This window comes from Microcebus murinus, chromosome 12 (assembly GCF_040939455.1).
Source record: "Microcebus murinus isolate Inina chromosome 12, M.murinus_Inina_mat1.0, whole genome shotgun sequence".
In the NCBI taxonomy this organism is placed as follows: domain Eukaryota; kingdom Metazoa; phylum Chordata; class Mammalia; order Primates; family Cheirogaleidae; genus Microcebus; species Microcebus murinus.
This window is the reverse complement of record NC_134115.1, coordinates 32,895,765-32,916,010: the sequence shown is the minus strand read 5'-3', so window position 1 is coordinate 32,916,010 and position 20,246 is coordinate 32,895,765. Positions and strand designations below refer to the sequence as shown.

At 39.7% G+C, this 20,246-nt stretch overlaps 1 protein-coding gene across 1 annotated transcript in view; it reads left to right on the top strand.

The window, feature by feature from the left end:
* GLIS3 (GLIS family zinc finger 3) overlaps positions 1 to 20,246 on the top strand; it is a 438,302-nt gene that overhangs the window by 356,773 nt on the left and 61,283 nt on the right. Inside the window, exon 7 of the mRNA XM_012737636.3 lies at positions 14,316 to 14,460. Coding sequence (XP_012593090.1) covers positions 14,316 to 14,460 — 145 coding nt within the window. The remainder of the gene's footprint in view (positions 1 to 14,315; positions 14,461 to 20,246) is intronic.

Below are 20,246 nucleotides of genomic sequence, written 5' to 3'. Positions count from 1 at the left end.
TTTTTGTCTTTTAAATGTTCTGTGGTATTGCAACTTTTGAGAAATTCCCAGGGACCTTTAATCTTCACATAAACACTGGTTTGTAATCTCAGGACCAACTCACTATCTCAGAGTTTTCTCCTTGTGCCCCTGCTGAATGATTCTGATTTTGCATTGTACATCTTTAGATTGTCCTTGTACTGTCTTTTAGTTCAAGTTTCCTTCTTGAAGATTCCAATAAAAGGACAAAGAAAAAAGATTTCTAAAAAATTCTAGCTGCTTCTTTTCAAGAGCAATTGAACTTAAAGCTACTTTCCCTATTGTTTTTCATGAAGTCTTATTTAAAATATTTTATTAATGCAAAGAGATGTGTATTCAGGGCTAAGGACCAGTGAACAGTAGCCATGGCAACCAGGAAGCCATTTGGGAGGAGGAAAAAATGCAGTAAAGAGTAAGTGTTTTAATCCTTAACTTTAATCCTTTTACTTCCTGTTCTCAAAATGAAATATAAATCAGGCACCATGCAGCGCTGCAATTTTTCTCTGAAAGGGATGTTGGCAAAAGAGGATTAGTAATGGACAGACGTGTTTAAGGAATTTAATCACACAATTTGTTGTAAAACTTTTGAGACCACGAGTGACCAGTTCCTTTGAGTGGCGTCAATGAGAACCAACAAAACATACTTTGAAACTGATTAGAGAATTGGCGCAGGGGGACACCCCTGTTTGCTGTTATTGCTACATCATTTCAGCCTGTGGTAATGACATGAGAAACCAAGGAATTTGCTTGGTCCCCCAGTGGGGAGAATGAAGACTGGGGGTGTCTCCGTGGTAGAATAGAGATATTCTTTTGATCTTCACTTTCCTAGGGAAAAATTAAGTCGCCTGCCTGTATTTCACATACTACCTTTCCTTGATGTTTGATTACTATGGGAGTTTTACAAAGGCATGTGCTTTCTATTGTCAACAGACTCTTGGGTTTCTGCTAAAAAGCACAGTCTTTAGTTGCTATGGACAGTAAAACAGAATTCTCAGAAGGGCAGCTTATTGTTTCTTGATGTCTCTACTTTTTGGTTCTAAGATTTTCTTCTTCACAAGCTAGGAGACTTATTCTACTTGTGAATTTTGGATTTCTAAAAAAAAAAAAAAGATCTGATTTTCATTCCATTAAGTCAGATAAAAACTATGTCCCCCATACTTGAAATGCTGATTGTTTAACTCTACAATACTTCATTTTTCCTTCGTTCTCCTTTAGACATGGTTGGGGAAGAAAGACATATCTTTCTATGGCATTTTTCCTTTCCTTAGCATATATTTAATATATAAGAGTATTTCTTTGATAAGGGCTATAGGCTGGTCACTTACTCAGTCTGGAGTCAGAAGATAGAGGTTCTTATCTTGGCTTTCTAGGTTGTCAAACAGGGGTCTAGAATGTGTAATTTGGGACCCACTCAGCTTGAAATTTCTGTTTTCTACTTATCAAATATATACTAGACACTGAATTTTAAAAGCAAGGTAGAAAATTGGACTTGTTCCCAGCCCTTCCAGATGAATGAGAGATATGAAATATGAAAGTAATGAATTAGCATTTCCTATTGGAAGAATTGCTCATTTGCACATTCCAAGAGGCAGTATATAAATGTGAATGGTATTATCGAGTGAAATTTGGCATGAATGGGGAATGAGTATTATAAGGAAATAAACTTCACAAGTGTCTTTTTAAAAAAAAAAAACTTCTGTTAAGATTTCACTTGGTGATTTGCTGCTTTATACTTAATTGATAATTTAGGCATGCTTAAACAGCCTTACCCTTATTTTCCCCTCATATTGCATGGAAACATGATTTCATCTGTCTTTGGGGCCTGCCCTAAAGGATAAGCATGGATTAATGAATCCTTAGCAGCTATTGACTCATCTGTTATTCATTCGTTTATTTGTTCATGCATTCCCCAGACATTTATAGAGTACCTTTCATGTGAAAAGAAACACTGTTTTAGGTTGCTGGTCAAACACTCAGGGGTTCTGTTTACAAGACCCTTTTTTGTCTTCTGTGATACTCACGCACATCAATATAATTTATAAATAACTATTACAAAATGTAGAAATCCACAAGTGCCATCAGCAAGATGAAGAGAAGTTGCTCTTTGAATGTAAAAAAGGAAGAAGTGACTTTGGAATGGAAAGACCTGGGAAAGCTTCAAGGGAAAAGTGACATTGAATTAGACCCTGGAGAATATGCAGAATGTGCCATAGATATGTAGAGTCTGGAGAAAAAGGGTCTCCAGGTGAGGGAGGCCAGAAGTAACAGCATGAGACATGAATGAAAATGAGCAAGGATTGAGGGGAAAGCATCTTGGCTCTGTGTGACCCCAGTCGTGGGACATGAAGCTTCCCAGCTGGGGGAGAGCCAGCTTGTTAAAGCCCGTGAGTTTGGGCTGTAGGTAATGTTTGAGGGGAGTCACTAAGGGCGCTGAATGGAGGGTTGACATTGTCAGTGGTGTACTTAAGGACAACTTAAACTGACTGTTGAGTGCAGGGTGGTTGGGAGTGCAGAAAGCAAGTGCTCTCCATTGAAATGACAGCCTTCAGCTTTTAGAAGGAGGTATTTTTAAAATTGTCCAAACACTCATGCACATTAAAATCAGCCTTAAATCTTCGTCAGGCAATCTGTTTTAATTAACTGAAAAGAAGGGGAAAAAAAAAATGAGATCCACTGACTTCTGCAGTAAGTCCCTCTCCACTCTTCCTAAACCATAGCATGGGCAGGGGCGGTAGTCAGAAATCAATTCAAGGGAAGACAATACAGAGCTGGTAAGATGGACAGGGGAAGTAATTACTAGATAGCTGGCTGCTTTAATTAAACCTTGAGAATACTTGAATAGAAAGAAAAATGCTACACTTGAATGCATAGGCTGGAATGTGTGTGGTCACATTAGTGCAATGAGCCGGTGTCGGAGGAATTTATGAAGCGGTGATGAAAAATAATCCCTTCATCTTCACAGCCCCATCACCGGGCCCCAGAGGGTGAAGGAGGATGTTTTTCAAGTGAAATTCTGTATATTTCTTTGTTTGTCTTAAAAAAAAAAAAAAAGAATCCACCCTTCAGTGTAGTGTTCTGCTTTTGAAATGTACTTCCGGGTGTCTCTTGAATCCACCTTTGACTATGTGTCTATTTGTGAATCATTTTCCAGTCAGAAAAAAATGTGAGGTTCTTGGTGTCAGTTCTAGAAAAATATTGACTTAGGAAGAAAATGGTGTTTGTACAAATGTGTCAGTACAAAAAAATACATGTTGCGTGCCTTTCTGATTTCAACATTTTTTTTGAGCCTCAACTCCTAGGCTTTGTCCAGGATAGCTGGATGGTGGTACAGATTTTGGTAAATAGGGCAGCTAGATGAAGTATTCACATCCTCAGAATGTTCTGAAATGTTTTATTGTTGGTTTTGGTTTATAATATATTTTTGTCTCTTCTAAGAGAGCACACACTAGCTATAGTCTCTGGAGATAGAATAATTCCAGGGTAATATTAATTCTAGAAAACTGTGCTCACGTCTTGATTAAGACACCGTTTAGCACCTGGACTCTGATTCTGAGGCTGAGTAATTACTGACATAGGTGTCACTCTTAACAATCATAATAGCTTCTTCTTCTTGAGTAAAACAAATCCTGTATGACACTAGCCATTGTCCTTACAGGTTGCATCATGTAAACCTGTAACAACCCGACAGAGTTAGTGTTACCATCCACATTGTATAGAGGAGGGTTCTGAAGCCTTAAGAGATTAAAGATCTTGCCTAAGGCCACACAGTAGTAGATGGCAGAGCTGAGATTTGAACTTGTATCCATTGACCCCAAAGTCCCCATTCTTTTCCCTGTGTTACATTGCCACACTATGGCATACAAAAAGAGGAAGTTGATATAGAGAGAAAGAAAATATCCCAAAAATGGATGGGAGAAAAAAAGAAAAGAAGAGTACATGTTATGGAGTGTTACAATGTTTCCACACTGCATGTTAATGAAAAAAAATAATAGAAATAGCAGTTAACATGTGTTTAACATTGATAATATACCATGTATTGGTAGAAGACTTTGTTATCTCATGTTATCCTTAACAACAGCCTTATAAATTAAGTGCCATTATTATCTACATCATACAAAGAGAACTAGGCTAATGAGATGTTAAACAACTCTTTAGCAGTTGTCTAACACTTCATAAGTAAGGATACGAAAGTTCAAATCCAGGTAATCTGGATCCCAAGCCCAGATTCTTATGTTTTATGATCCATATCATAGATGAACTATTATTTAAGTGGTTATTAATAGCTTAGTGTTGTTCATAGAGCAGAGGCTATTTTTCACAAAAAACTCACTCTTGAGCCAGAGGATGTTTTCACCAAGTTTGCAGATGGCGCTGAAGGGGGCACGTGGTGGCCAGCTGAGTGGTTGACTTATACTATATGCAACCAAGAAGAGGTTCTGTACCACCAAACAGCAATCGAGCTTTAGGAAGTTAGCTTCCCAATACAAAGAGCCATCAGAAATAAAGAGCATCACACATGAAAAAAAGATCGAGGGATTTTACTTGATGATGAGTTTTATTTGTGCCTCACTACAAACCCTGTGTGGATAGGGAACTTGGTTTTCTTAGGCACTACTTACTCTCCTGGGCTTAGTGTAGTTTTGGGTACTTGGTAAGGACGCAACAAACATGTGCTGAATTTATAAATGAATTAATGAATGAACATGGATTTAAAAAAAGCTATTGACCACTTTGGGCTGTATTAATAGAAGCAGAAAGTCTAGACCAAGAGATGTGTCCGTTCTGTTGTGCTCCGTCCTGATCATACAGCTGATTCATTATGCTATATTAGTATTTGGATATTATTTACGTGTAGGCCATTGGAGATCCAGCATTGGGAGTGACGGAGGTAGTTAATGGAATAGTGTGCTACACAGGAGAGCAGGGACTGACGCTTTAGTAAGTGACTTTTGTGTGCAAAGCATGGTATTAGCTGCTTTCTGTATCTTACCTGATTTATTCCTCAAAGCAGCCAAGATAGCCAAATGATATTACCCTTATTTTACAGAAAGGGACACTATACTCAGGAAAGTGAATATACATGCCCCGTATCACACAGTAGTTGCACTGCAGTTTGTCAAACTAAAAGGCCCAAGCTCTTCCTACTGAAGTATCCTCTTACCTAGAAAAAACTAAAGATGTTCAGCCTGAAAAAAATGTCCTGAAGGAGGGCTGACGAAGCTAAACCATGGCCCATTCCGGGGGTGAAATTCTGCAATACTACCGCACTTTGAAGCTTCTCAAATATTAAAAGAAGCATGAAAGTAACCTGTGTGGTCTAGGGGAGAAGAGGAGGAATAAACCCCAGAGAGTAGATTTATAGTTAGCAGATTACAGTTCAACTTGAGGCAAAACTTTTCTAATGATTAGACCTTTCTAGCAATGGAGAGCACTGGGTGGTAAGGAAATGTGTTCCCTGTCCTAGAAAGGGTTTGGACAACAGCTGAATTGCCACCATGTTGTGCAGTACGGCTGTGAAGTTCAATACTATAAATTTAATTACAATTAAATAAAATTAAAGGTTTGCTTCCTCAGTTGCACTAGCCACATTTTAAATACTGGTTAATCACGTGTGGCTAGTGACTACCAAGCTGTCCAGTGCAGAACCTTCCCAGCATGGCAGAAATTTCAGTTGGATAGCTCCACTGTAGAGTTGGTGGGCAAGATTTTTGGATCTTAGTTCCTTTTAACTCTGAAACTTTATGTTTCTGTGAATAGTTCCCATCTACCATCAGTTTTGACTAAATAGCCATTAGTTTTGTTGTGTCTATCCTGGCATTTTTTAAAATGTACCTTATTGAGTTATACCCCAGCATGTATACCCATTCTAATATCTTAGAATGTTCATTAATTAGCTATGGATAAAAATTTTTGGCCTTTGGCATCACTGTAAACCAAATAGATATCCCCTATACAGAAGTTCAGGGTGCCTCGTTGGACACTCATGTTCCCAAAGAGATTTCTTCCAGTGCTATTTTTCTAAGTCTTCACTCTCCTTTCTTTCCCTCTTTGCATATTGGTCATTCCCAAAGGAAACAAATCAATAGCAGATTGTAGGAGATTAATTATCTATGATATGCCAAAACCACTTCCTAAATGTCAGTGCTAAGGAATCCCCTAGAAATGGAATCCTTAGATTTAACTGAAAATTAATTGTAATTAATATAATAGGTTAATTCATTGTGATTATTTCTAAGCCTTTTGGCAATGAGTTAATTCCCTGAGATCTGCATCATTTGAAGTGTCGTAGAGCACTTGATAACGACATTCTGGTAATAAACCTTAACCTTCTGGGGAAAAGCTCCTCCCTGTCTTGCCTTCTGGCTGAGTTTCTTCAGAAACATATTTTGGTGGCTTTTGATTTCTGGAGAATGAAGGAACCTCTATAAGGTGATGCACAAACATCCAGGGCCCAGGTGGACTCTGCTCACTGGAGAAGGGAAAACAAAAGGCCTTTGTGCCTCGTTTTCTTTGGAAGTAGTAGCTCTGCCTTCAGACTAACAGAATGCCTTTGCTCCTGGAATTAAATGTAATGGAACTGAAAATTGAAGAATCTGGGCCTTTTTCCCTTTTCTGATTATTTCCACTTGACTCACTTAATCTTGGGCAATTATTTAATCATATCTGAAATGAGAAAATGACGGGAGTAGAATTTCCATCACTTGTTTTGAGAGCTTATAAACATTAGCAGAATAGTCTGGAACAAAAAAACAAATATAAATCACAGTGGGTGGTGCCTTACCTTGTTTTTATATATTAGGAACAATCCGTGCATTAATAGGGAAGCAGCTCACTTTTCCGCATGCGGGAAACCTTGTCAAACCTTGATGGGTGTTTTCACTATTAAGGTTGAAAAACTATCATTTGGAACAAATTTTCATAATGGGGGAGTGTAGGGAACCTAAGGAGCCAATTTGTTTTCTTCCACCTGGATAGGCTGAGAAATTAAGCTCGAAAATGGTTCATTGAAGATCAGAATCATTAACACTCAAAGACTCACAGATTGGTTTGTGAGACTCGGAGCTGTCTGTTGTCTGTCCATGAGCCTTACCGCAGGTTTATGGATAGATGGAAGGATGCGGGCAATCCTAACAGTTGCTGACAACTAAGTCAATATACGAAAAACTTTCTGACAATTGGAACTGTCTAAAATTGAAGCTCATGACCACAATGAAGAAGTTGCCCCTTCCTCTAGGGTATCAAGCCACAGAGTCTGAAAGAGCCACATACTGGGGTTGCTGTCAGGGAAGTCAGACACAGAGTTTTGGATGCAGTGACGTCTGAAGCCCCTTTGAATGCTGATTGTTCTTGTCAAGTAGGGTTTTTATTTTTAATTTAGTCTCCACAGTTAGGTTTTTAGTATTATCCATAATGGTCCAGAACACCCCAGTGTCATTAAACATCTGATTACCTTCCCCCTGGTGTAGGTGCAGAAGAGAAATGAACGAATGTGCATCCAAGCATCCTTTTAAGTGCTTCTGATTTCTGATTGGTTCTCAGCTTTCCTGAACCAAATTAAACTAAGTGTGGAGTGTTTACTAAGTCGGGTGCTCCACAAGCCCCCTATGAGCCAAGGATCCAGGTGCATGCGCCTTAGTAAAGAGAAACCCAGGGGTGAGTAGGTGGCATCAGCCTCAACCAGATCTTACAGGGAGCTCTGGAGCAAAACTTACATCTCAGAGTTTGTCCCACTTTGAAGCAAAGGAGCACTGTTTAGTCTCTGACATGTGTGTTTGGGGGTGGGGGGCGGGTGCTAGTTAGCTGTTGGCTCTGAAGTACACAGAAGCTGGGGGATGGGCACACCAAAGCTGAGGTGGGGGGGAGGGGTGGCACATTGCTAATCAGAGGTGTCAGAGAGGAGCTGGACAGGGCATTAACAGTCTGTCCACCACATGTCTCTGAAATTCTCCATGAGGAGGGCAAATTAAGAGATGACCACATAGTATATTGTAGATATATTCACACGCCAGTAGAGATTGTAACTTTCCTCGATAAAAAATTGTGGCTCCATTCTTACAAATTCAGTTGGTGGCTAAATCATATGCCACAATGCTGCTAGGGTACTGAAGGGTTTCTAAAGCTTAAGAGGCAGTCAGCCCAATCCTCGTGGATTGGGTCAAGATCATCTCATCTCAGGATCAAAACATCACCACTATGGTGCTCCCATCCCAAGAACCAGGGCTAATCATTGAGGGAACAGAGATAGTGCCCTGGGACCACTGTGCCTGTGTTTAGGACGCAGGAGATCAGGAATGATGAGTTCTGTGCTTAATTCAGACACTCATGTTACTGGGCCAGGACGAAGCCTGGTGATAAACCTGCAGGGGAAGGAACAGTGAACACCAAGCAGAGTGGTCTGTTCTGTTTTATTGCTTCAATTTCTACTCCAACAAAGACCGCTTTCCCCAAAGGACGTTGTGTCAGAATACACACGGTGGTGACAAGGTATGCTGGGGACCTTTCCAAAGAACCTGGCTGCCCTTTGTTCTTTGCTTCCCAGACCAAGCTCAGAATGATAAGCTCTTGGTGATCAGAGAAAGGGAAAGTGTGTGAGCCTGTCGGTGTGGTGTGGTGGGGAGGCGGAGAGAGTTGGGGGTGAATTATTTCTTGAGCCAGTATAACGTCATAAAGCCTAAGAGCCTGACTCTGGATTCTAACACACCTGAATCTGAGTCTGACATTTACTAGCTGTGTGATTCTATTAATAACGTTCTCATCTCTACCATGGAAATCACAATAGTATGGACCTCAGAGAGTTGTTGTGGGGCACATGGTATGGAGCACATTGTAGGGATTCAGTGTATATTTATTGAGTTGAAATGCAGTCTCTAACAGTATGTCATGTTCATTGTACACATACATCCAGCCCTTTTCTGTGGGATTCATCTGTGGGATGCTCTTTCCTTCTTGAACCAAAACAGATCATCATATGGTAGTGGTTTTAAAGTACGTTGTAGTAGTATCTGTGTCAGTCAGGGTTCTCCAGAAAACAGAACCAGTAGGAGATGTATATATTTGTATTGTGTGTGTGTGTGTGTGTGTGTGTGTGTGTGTGTGTGTGTGTGTGTGTGTGTAGAGAGAGAGAATGATTTCAAGAAATTGGCTTACAAGATTATGGGGCTGGCAAGTCAGAAATGTGTGGGACAGGCTGGCAGGCTAGAAACTCTTGGGCAGGAACTGTTGCTGCAGCCCAGAGGCAGAATTTCTACTTTTTTAGTAAAACCTTAGTTTTTACGCACTTAAGGCCTTTCACTGATTGCATGAGGCCCACCCAGGTTGTAGGGATGATCTCCTATATTTAAAGTCAACTGACTGTGGATGCGAACCCCATCTACGGGATTCCTTCACAGCAACAACTAGTTTGATTGAATAGCTGGGTACTCAAGCCTAGCCAAGCCGACACATGAAACTCACCACCACAGTAGCCATACCTCACTGATCATGATCTCAAAGAAGGGGAGACAACGTGCCTATGAGACTGTGGATGTAAATAGAGGATGAGATGAGTCTCCCGGGAGGCAAATGGTAGAGAGCCCACAAGGGTTTCCTCCTGCACCACAACTAAAATCCAAAGTCCTTATTGAGGGCTGTAAGGTCCTGTGTGACCTGGCCCTGTCCCCACTCTACCCACAGACTTCATTTCCCACCTCTCTCCCTACATTATCCCACTTCAGCCTCCTTCTGGAACTTTCTTCCCCTGGATATTCACTTTGCTCATTTTTCCAGCTCCTTCAAGTCTTTGCTCAAATAGCTCTTCTCCAGGAGGCCACGATTCTCCCCCTCACTCCCAGTCTCATCTACCCACCCTTCTCTTTGTTTTCCTTTTCCCATTGCACTTATCACCTCCTCTAAAATCTATTCATTTTAGTTTGTTTATTGTTGTTTATTGTCTCCCTTCTCTAGGATGTAGAAGAGGCCTCTGAGGGAATCTTTGCTTTGACGGCTATTGTATTTCACGCCCCTAGAACAGCGCCTGGCACGTAGTTGAGGCCCAAGAACTGTTTGTTCAGTGAATGGATGAGGAGAGATCAGGGCGGTGCCACTCTGGAACTGATGGTATGGTGAGGGCAGCTCAGCTGAGTGACTGCAGGGCGCTGCGCCCATAGACTACAGCATGGAGAAAGGTCCCTGTGTCATGCTACTCAGCAGTCCTTTAAAATAGACGAATTAATGATCAGTGGGTCCAAATTCCACTTCTTTCTCCAAAGAGCAGTAAAGGTTTCATAAAGGACAAGTCCTTTGCTGTCCCCTAAGAGCAGATATTAAACTAGATTGACATTTTTTAAACCATTTTTATCCTTCTGAAAGAAAATACATGTCCAAATTGTTTTTGAGAAGTGATTCTCATTTACCATCTATTATTATATGATCTGAAGAAAGACAGTCGGAAGTGCACATAGGGAATTTAAGAATCTTCTCTATCGTAACCCTTAGTATTTAATTAGTGCCACAGGAGGTGACACTAAACTTTTAAGGTCCAGATATCCCAAGGAGGCTTCTTTCAAAATTGCCAAGATATTTTATGATGACAAGATACAAAACATGACACACTCACCCCTACATGGGTTTGAACTTACTTTCCAAGGATCTCCAAGTCTAATGACCTGCGAACATGCCTAGCATTTGTCCTTATCTTCTCCTCCCAGTGGCCTTTCCTAATACCTACTAATTAAAGGCCTAAAATCTCTGTTCCAGAAAGATTGTTTAGCGACAGCTAATCAAAGAAGATAAGATGGTAAGATTTCAGTTCCTGCATTAAAACATACTAGGTTTTCATAATTCCCTGTTTCCACAATTCCTTTCATCTTTCCATAACCAGAAAAATCTTAGTTCTCATCAAAATTCTTAGAGACCAGTGGTTCTGAAAGTGTGAGATCCTCAGACCAGCAGCATCATTACCACCTGGGGACTTAGAAGTGCACCCCAGACCTACTGAACCGGCACCTGTGGGGTGGAGCCCTGCAGGTGCATGCCCAGGTTTGAGAACAGCAGTTAGAGACCCCTCCCACCACTGAAAAATTTCCATCTATCTTCTTCATGTCTCCCTAGCAGCTAAGATGTTAAAATATGCATTATGTAATTGTTTTGTGTCAATAGTTGGGCCTCTTATTGCAAATATAAAACTGTATTCTACTGAAAGACATCCCTCCCAGAAGATTCTTCTTGGGCATCTTGCCTCACCCATTAGATAATTTCTATACTACAAAATGTTTAACAACCTTAAATGATCTGGAAGGCCTTTTTCTGCCCTAATGATTTGGGAGGGATACGGGATACTAAACTTAACATATCATTACTACATTACTATGCATATGGCCCTCCTTTGGAAATTTTGCATAAGGTCAAAATTTAGGCTTGTCCAATTTAAGAAGTACTTTCTAGAACCATGTCTAATCGCAAGGAAAACCAAATTAACTCTCACCACAAAGTCATATGGAATCACACTCTTGGAAACATGAATACTTATTAAAGCCTCAGAAAGAATTGTTTGCCTTTGACGCCAGGAGTAACCATGGCCATGAAATTTCTTGGAAATACCTCATTGGTACCGATAACTATAAAACTCTAGAGTAGGTGGTAATAGAAAGCAGAGAAGCATTCATGTCTGCCCTTAGTAGAACATGTGGACCCCAGATCATATGTTAACGATGGAAGATAAATTAGAAGTGATCACCAGAACTCATTCTAAGCCTTGATTTTTTTCCATTTTTCCCTATACTGCATGTATTAGGTTAGTACCAAAATAACAAACATACCTTCTTAAGCCCCTGAGAGGGTTCGACAGTAACACAGACCGTCTTGGTCAGAGATGCCAGTATACCAAAGCTGAGGAAATTATAATGAAAGTATGTCTCATTCGCTACATGTGTTAAATGCTCCTTCCCTTAGTCTGTATTCTTGGACTAAGACCTGGACGTATATTTGTCTCTTTATGAAGCTTCTGAGGTCCAAGAAAATACTATTATTTAAATAGTAACTTACTGATATAGTGTGTGTGTGTGTGTGTGTGTGTGTGTGTGTTTCTCTCTGATCAGAATGTGGTCACACTCATTGTTAGTAGTGTGCTGAGAATTTTTAACAACCAGCTCTCCAGATGAAAAAGCCCCAGTTTACAGCATTTTCTAATTTCCATGGTGTAAATATTTTCATCATAACCAGTTTCAAGCTATCAGACATCATTGCATAGAAAGTTTGGAGAAGCAGCACATATTTGGCACTCCCAGATCAGTACAAGCCAACTCCGAGTACATCATTAGAAGGTAGAAAATTCAGAAAGCAGAGGAAAGGCTAAAAAGTGAAGGAAATAAATTCATAATATTGCTATTGAGAAACAAAATAAATTTTAATACTGGATTATATTACCTTCTGCTATTTTGTGTGTGTGTTTTTACATAATTATTATCATTTTGTGTATATAATTTTGTGTTGTGCTTTTGTGCTTGTGAATATCATTTTAATGGTTGCGTGATATTCCATCAAATTGATGTGAGGTCAATTGTTAGCTCTAAGTGTGGACATTTAAATAATATTTCCTGATTTGGTATTCCTATAAATAATACCATATATCGTTGGGTGTGTGTGTGTGTGTGTGTGTGTAGGTATAAATCTTCCTTAACGTTTCTGGCTATTTCCATAAGACAGGTCTTAGAATCAAAATATTTCAATGATGGATCTTGAAAAAATATACCCAGATAACATCTAGAACATTTGTACCAAAATATGCTCCTACCAACAGTGTTTAAGATTACCTCCCTCATTATATCTTCACTACTACTGTTTCTTTTTTAAAGTTTTGGATAATTTGATAAGTGTAAAAAATAGTTTTAACATCGCACTTCTTTGCAAGTATGCCGAACATCTTTCAGGTTTATTTCCATGTCTCTTTCTCCTTTTTAACAGTTTCTGTTCACGTCAGGGCTTTATCCAGCTTCTGCTCCCCACTCTCCTTACGTCTCTGGTTTCATCCTTGGTGTCTCTTCCCTAGGCCCCAGGCTCACTGTGCCCAGCCTTGCTGCTTTTCGTGTCATCCAGACACACCGCAGGGCCACGGGTTCTTCCCCCACAGGTCTGCAGGGCTCATTCCTCACTTCTTTCAAGGCTTTTTGCAAATGTCATCTCCAGGACGCTTTCCCTGATCCCCTGTCTTAAGTTGCCACCCCTCAATCCTTACTCGCTGCCTCCCTTCTCTCCATTGCTTTTCTATGTAGCATTTATCTCCATCTGATCTGATGTTGTATATTCTGTTGTTCATCATCTGCTCCCCCACCTAGAGTCTAAGTTCCATAAAGGCAGTAAGTATTTCTAGGGTCTAGAGGAGTGTGTGACACTCAGTGAGTGTTTATTGAATTGGTAAGTATGTTCTGGCCCTGTGTCTAAAGGTTTAGTGTTGTCTTTACAAAAATCATACCCTTTTTAAATAACGAAGATGATAACCATTTGTAATATTTGCGACAAGTGTATCTCTGTATTGTTTTAAAGGTATTATGTTTTTGTACAAGCACAAGGTTTTATGTTACCAAATCTTCTACTGTTATTTTTTTTTTCTGTCGAATTATACTCACAAAATTCTTATTCATAAAGAGAGGAGATAACCTTTCAGGTACACTTTATTCTAACATTTTTATGGCTTGATTTTTTTACATGTAGCTCAATATATAAATAATTTATTTTATTATATGTGATAAGTGAATATCTGAATTGTTTTATTTCCATGTAACTTACTGTTGGGTTTTTGTTGCTGTTAATGATACTGGCTTTTCTTCTAATCATGCTCCATAATATTTTAAAATTTAACTAGAGTATTTTCCTTTCATGTAAAATCTATAGGAGTCAAATCTCAATGGACTTTTCTTAATTATCTCTTAGATATGTTCATGACAGTATATCTATATTTTAAAAGCACTTTCAAACATAGACTAAATCCACTTGAGTTTGTTTTCGTTATCACTACAAGTTCTGATAAGATACAGAGCAAATAAAAGGAAATAAAATAGGAGGTTGAGTTCCCAGAGGTGGAAATATCAAGCACTGGAGTCAAATCCGCCTCTAGCCATATTTTCCTGAAGCACCTGCCAGGTGTTACTAGAATTGAAGAACTGACCCTTTTATTAATGCTCTGTGCCTTGCCTATACTTGCTGCTTGATAAATTTTTGTGGGTTGAATTGTATCAAACCCTAGGGCATGATGTATTTTCAGGAAAGCATGCCAAGGACCAGCTTACCATATCAATCTCTCTTCTGTTCTCTCCTTCTCTTAGTTGCGGTCCAGCACAGAGCTCCATCCAGACCTGCTCACGGATTGCCTCACTGTGCAGCCTCTGCAGCCGGCCACCTCCCCGAGAGACGCTGCTGCAGAGGGGACTGTGGGCTGCTCCCCTGGGCCCGGGCCTGACCTCTATCCAGGTAAACACAGCCAAGGCAGAGCCAGCCACAGCTACCCTTCTTTAAGGCTTTCACCCTGGTTAAAGGGAATGCTCACAAGAACAGAAATTCTCCTAAGATCATCTATATTTTGCTTTATCCATGGGCTGCAAATCGCTCTCCACCCCTTCTGATTCTTTACCTGGGTTTGGCAACAGACTGTTTTTTTCTCATAAAGAAACAAAGTAAAAAAAAAAAAAATGCATTCGCTGTTTAGTTCTGGACTTCTGCCAGAAGGTTCAATGCACCCAACCCTCTCCATTACCTTAAATTTACTAACTTGATTTAGACTCCAAGGAAAGGTTCCCCCCTCCAGCAGATAACACTCTGCATGTGGATTTCTTAATGGAATAGTCATTGTCATCTTTGTCTTGTAAAAAGAAGCCCCAGGTCTCTGAGAAAATTTTCACATAGGTCAACCAACTTGTAAAAATGTTCATTAACGTTTGCCAACCATTGGAGGAGGGGAGATGGGATGGCACTCCCAGACCACCTTCCTTTTGCCTGGGTTTGAGTAATAGATGACTTTGTGTTTGGGAAATTACATGTATGTAGTAAAAAAATAAGAAAACTAAGAAAGGATTATTATGCAGTAAGAAAGTTACTTTTACTTTCTCTTGCCTGGATTCTTATGCACTTTCTATAATGGTGATGTACTTATGCAAATATAATTAACTATCATCCTTACATATGGAAAGCTCTTCCTGTCATCCTGGGAACATGAACACAAAAGTTTCACCAGGTCCACATTTCTGACAATGAAAATTGTCTATTTTCTTTGGGTTGCAAATCCCACTCTCACCCCCATCTGATTCTAGAGCCAGGTTTGGCAGCTATTTTTTCTTTTGAAAAATGCTAATAAACTATTGAGAATTAAGAATTTACAGATGCCTTACAGTGGAATAGGAAAAAGACATGCTTGTGTAACTTTTTAAACTTGATAGTTCTCAGCTGATCCAAATGCAAGGGTGAAAGGCATTAGGCAAGTATTTCAGAAGTGTCAGTCATCAAGATATCCTTAATGGTGGATGGGTGTCAATGGACCTTTATTAGAACTTTGAGGATTTACTGTTAGAGACAACATAGCCTCTGCCTTTTGAGACCCAGAGAGATGAGCTTAAAACTTATTTGAATGGCTGACCAATCTTACAGAGTTTTCAGATGCAGATGTATATACACATATGAGATACCCCATTGTACAGTGTCACCAACACATACAGACGTATTTTGTATCAAATATGTACTTGAAAAAGCATGACTGGCTTTTGTTTGTGTATGTCTATTTGATTTGTCAGATATTTCATGTATGAACTTTTTATTCCAGCACATGAAATTAACAATCAGTTTAAAACAGGCTACAAAGCATTCCCTTATTTCTTCAGTCCATAAATCTATGATTTTACTGAAGACCTGAAATCCAATAGTTAAAGGCAAAAGTAACCAGAAATGATTAAGAAATGGCCCAGCACCCAATATAAATAGTGTCTAGCGAGGGGTTAGTCTTGCCGCATTTAAACCTCTTGGAAATTGGTTTGCGAAGCAAACATACCTGTATCTATGGAAAACATTAGCACCTTTGCATACAGCATGTGACTCATGTTCAAATTGTTACATTCATTTTGGTGTGTGTGTTTGTGCGTCTGGCAGTGTTTTTGAAGTTTTAGAGTTTTAAACTTTGAATGGTTTGGTTTGAAATGGTATTGTCATTCCCAATAGATATCCACTTTTTGTTCATGACACTTTTTCATATTTGTTCCTCGAAAAGATTTTGAGCTCTTGGATTTGATCCTCCAGCTGTGGTGGGTGAACCACCGTAACAGGTGAGGAAGCCTAAGTTTCCACAGCCATCAGTGGGGCATCTTCAGGTTGAACCCCATTTTCTGTGGCTCTGACAACATTTGAAACAGGCTGAAGGCCATCTTGCTCAGCTTTGTTCCTGGAATTTTACTTCTCCAGGTAGCTTATAAGTGTGACAGTTTATCCTCCCTACTTCTTTCCTTATCCCTCCTTCCCTTCCCTTAGGTCCTATGTTACTTTCTGAGTTCCTGCCTTTTTTTTTTTTTTTTTTGAGACAGAGTCTCGCTTTGTTGCCCAGGCTAGAGTGAGTGCCATGGCATCAGCCTAGCTCACAGCAACCTCAAACTCCTGGCTCAAGCAATCCTGCTGCCTCAGCCTCCCAAGTAGCTGGGACTACAGGCATGCGCCACCATGCCTGGCTAATTTTTTCTATATTTATTAGTTGGCCAATTAATTTCTTTCTATTTATAGTAGAGACGGGGTTTCGCTCTTGCTCAGGCTGGTTTCGAACTCCTGACCTCGAGCAATCCGCCCGCCTCAGCCTCCCAGAGTGCTAGGATTACAGGTGTGAGCCACTGCACCCAGCTGAGTTCCTGCCTTTTTAATAAAAATTAATTATGCCTTTTTTTTTTTTTTTTTTTTTTTTTTTTGCTGGATAAGCAACAAACCAGAGTCAGGACCAGACAGGAGGAACAATTACAAAACAAAAATGATAAGCTTTCTGTTAAAAGTTCTGGAAATGCAGTTGTCGAGTGTGCATGTTCACACCGGCTGCAGACCTGCCCTGTAGATCTATGGAAAGATGCCAAACTGTAAAAAATGCCAAAGGTGCAAAAGGAAATTCATCAATTAGGTAAATGTAAAATCTGAAGTGTTAAGGCAATTTGACAAAGATTAAGACTTGGCTAAATGGCAAGAGTACTTGGAGTTATTCCCTTTACCTTCTATTATACAATATCAATAAAATATTTATTTAATGATTGTCAAGCACTTATGCGTTTAAATGCCAGTAAGTTAATTTATCACAAAAAAACGTTTTGATGGAAACCTGTTGAGTATGCAGGGTGTAGGATAGGAAGCAGTTAAAGTTGGCATTAAACACTACTATCTTTCAGAAGCCATGACAATGAAGGACTCATGGTCTGAAGAAGTCATGGTTTTGCAAAGGAAATTTTTAATGGCTAGTAGAAGATGATTTGTAAGATTCCGAGAGACGGATAGTTTGCACAGCATTAAGGTGAAGAGGGAAAATGGCAGTTGTGACATACACAATTTTTACAAGTCTCCGGAAATGCTGGCTTCCTTTATTGAAACAAATTTCTCAGGTTGATAAGACAGAGCTTGATTGGAAAGGATTGCCCACAAAGACTTTTATTTCTGTGGAAGAAAATAGCATCCCAGGTTAAAGCAGCCAGACGTCACTCGAGGTCACACTGAGGATGATTTTAAATTGAGGTGTTTACTTCTCTACTACTCTGAAAATCCCAGGGCTCCCCAGTCCTGCTCCTGAGCTAACCTAAGAGCAGTGTTGTGATCTAATGGGAAGGCCGGGCAGTGACGAGCAAGCCTCAAGGATGGTTCACTTAAATTTTCTGCCCTTTTCTTCAGAGGGTCTATGCCCCAGATAGATAATACTGCAGAGCACCAGCCTGTAAATTTAGGTGATTCATTGGATAATCTGAGAGGGACTGTTTCATAGCCAGTAGTAGATCAAGGGGTGAATGCCACTTTCATGCCTTAGTACTTGTATAGGTCTTCTGGTTTGCTCCTATGATGAACTGGTGGATCGCGTAAGCCTGCAATTTAGTAAGTCAGACTGCAACACCATGGACAGCCTGGACCAGTGTGTGGTCTTGGCAGGGGGTCCATTTACTAATAAAGATCACTCTATGGAAGATGATCTGTCCTGTGGGTGATCACAAAAATTATGGCTCCCTCCAAACCGAAGCTGTGCTATGAAGTCAGTAAAACATGACTTTAGCAAATGACCTAAGCCATGAAGACATCAAGGAGGCCATTGTGGTTGAGAGGTTTGAGTCCCACAGAAACCACCCATCAGGGAAGAGCTAACACAGCTAGAACAAAGGGAATCTGCAAGAATAAGGGAGTTTTATCGGTACCACTCCTATTGGATTACAAAATGGTTGTGTGTTTCGAGCTTACAAGTCCTATTGAATTTTACGAATTTAGAATGTGACCTTAGATTTTTCAGAGAAAAATAGGTGTTTTGTTCAGATATGGAAGTGTAAAAGGAAAATAAAGACTTTTTTCTAGAACAGGAATTTTTGAAGTCATGTTGTCATTTCCTCTGCTCCACCCTCATTACTGAGGGGTGAGGGCTTCTTTCTCACAATATCATTATTTTTTTTTGTAATAAATAGCCCCATATTAAATCTATACAGAATTTAACATACTTTGTGAAATAGTTAATGTTTCATTTCAATGTACTTTTATGGTATATGTTTTCATGCATCTTTCTACATTCTTGAGTATATTTGCTGCCGTGGGACAGCTTGCAGAGTTGTAAGTGTTAGAAATAATTTTCTATAAAAGGGCTTCATATAGTCTGTTCTCAAAAAGTGGTTGTTAATTTAGAGACTTTATTAGAGGGTTCTAAATTGACACACAAATTTCCCAGTAGGTTAAATTTTATAGGGGAGTTGTGAAGATTAAACAACATGATCTATATAAAAGTCTTTAAAAAGACAGAGCATTATAAAACTCGTAGTTTTTACTTGCATTAACTTCAGAAGCACTGCTTTGCTTGGAATTCGTGAAGGTGAAAAAACAACAGAACAACTTGGAAATGGGTGGTGGACAGAAGAAGGTGGAGATTCAGGGTACAAAAGGGATTTAAAGGGAAACACTTGGCAATAACCTCTCTGTGACATCTTTTCTGATGTTGCCTTGAACTGCTGTCAAAATCTTACATTGTTTTTGTAACATCTCTTGCGTCTGTGGTTTATCCACCAAGGTGGATTAGAGGCTCAGTGAGGGTAAAGCAAGCCTCATCCTTCTCTGTTGAAGGCACTGATAGCTTTAACCTGTCAACTGAGCCGCCCTCCTCCTGAGCCAATCCTTCAGCGGGCATCAAATCACTTGGAAGGCTTGTGAAAATACAGTTTCCTGGTCCTTCTGCTCCCCCGTTTCCCCTCCCTGAGTTTCTGATTCAGTAGGTCTGAGTAAGTCCAAAGAATTTGCATTTCTGCCAGGTGTTTCTAACAAGTTCCCAGGTGATACCAGGCGCTGCTGGTCCAGGGACCACATTTTGAAAACCATTGCTCTGGACGATAAATGTGGAAATGTAACTCCCGGCAAAATATGATCTGAATTTTGGCCGGGGCATTGGTAGACTAAGAATTGTACTGTAGTATGTATTTCTGTTTGTCACTACAGAAAGCCTATAAGCAGATATTTTGTTTGTCACCCCACACACCAGTGTTATAGTGGCACTACTTATATTTTGATTAAGAGTGAGATCTTCAACCACTCATCTAAAAAAAATTAAAATTCCGATTCCCAGCCAGCACAAGGCACATTTGCATGTATGCAGCTAATGTTAATGCCTTTATATGTTTGCAAGCTTGCTTAATTTGTTGCTTTAATTTTCCATATCCACTTATTCCCTTGTATTCATGTTAGCTTTTCATGCAAGATTAAGCTGAATTACTCAGTTTTATAATATGCACAAGTTTTTGCTGTAAAAATATTTTTGTGGGTGAGCAAAAACAATTCCATACTTCGCTGGGGAGGTGTGGAAAGTAGTGAGGCTGGGCAATTGTAGCTTTATTCCTATTGGGAAAAGTATTGGTTATCTTTATACTATTATTTCTCCTTTTCCTCATTTAATATTATTTTTCCCAGCACTCAAATGGGATATGAAAATAGAAGGTTGGGTCTACTTTAAGATGTACCCCAAGAAGATCTTAAGAGACAGATGGATGGCAAGACAAGAGAATTCAGGAGAGAAT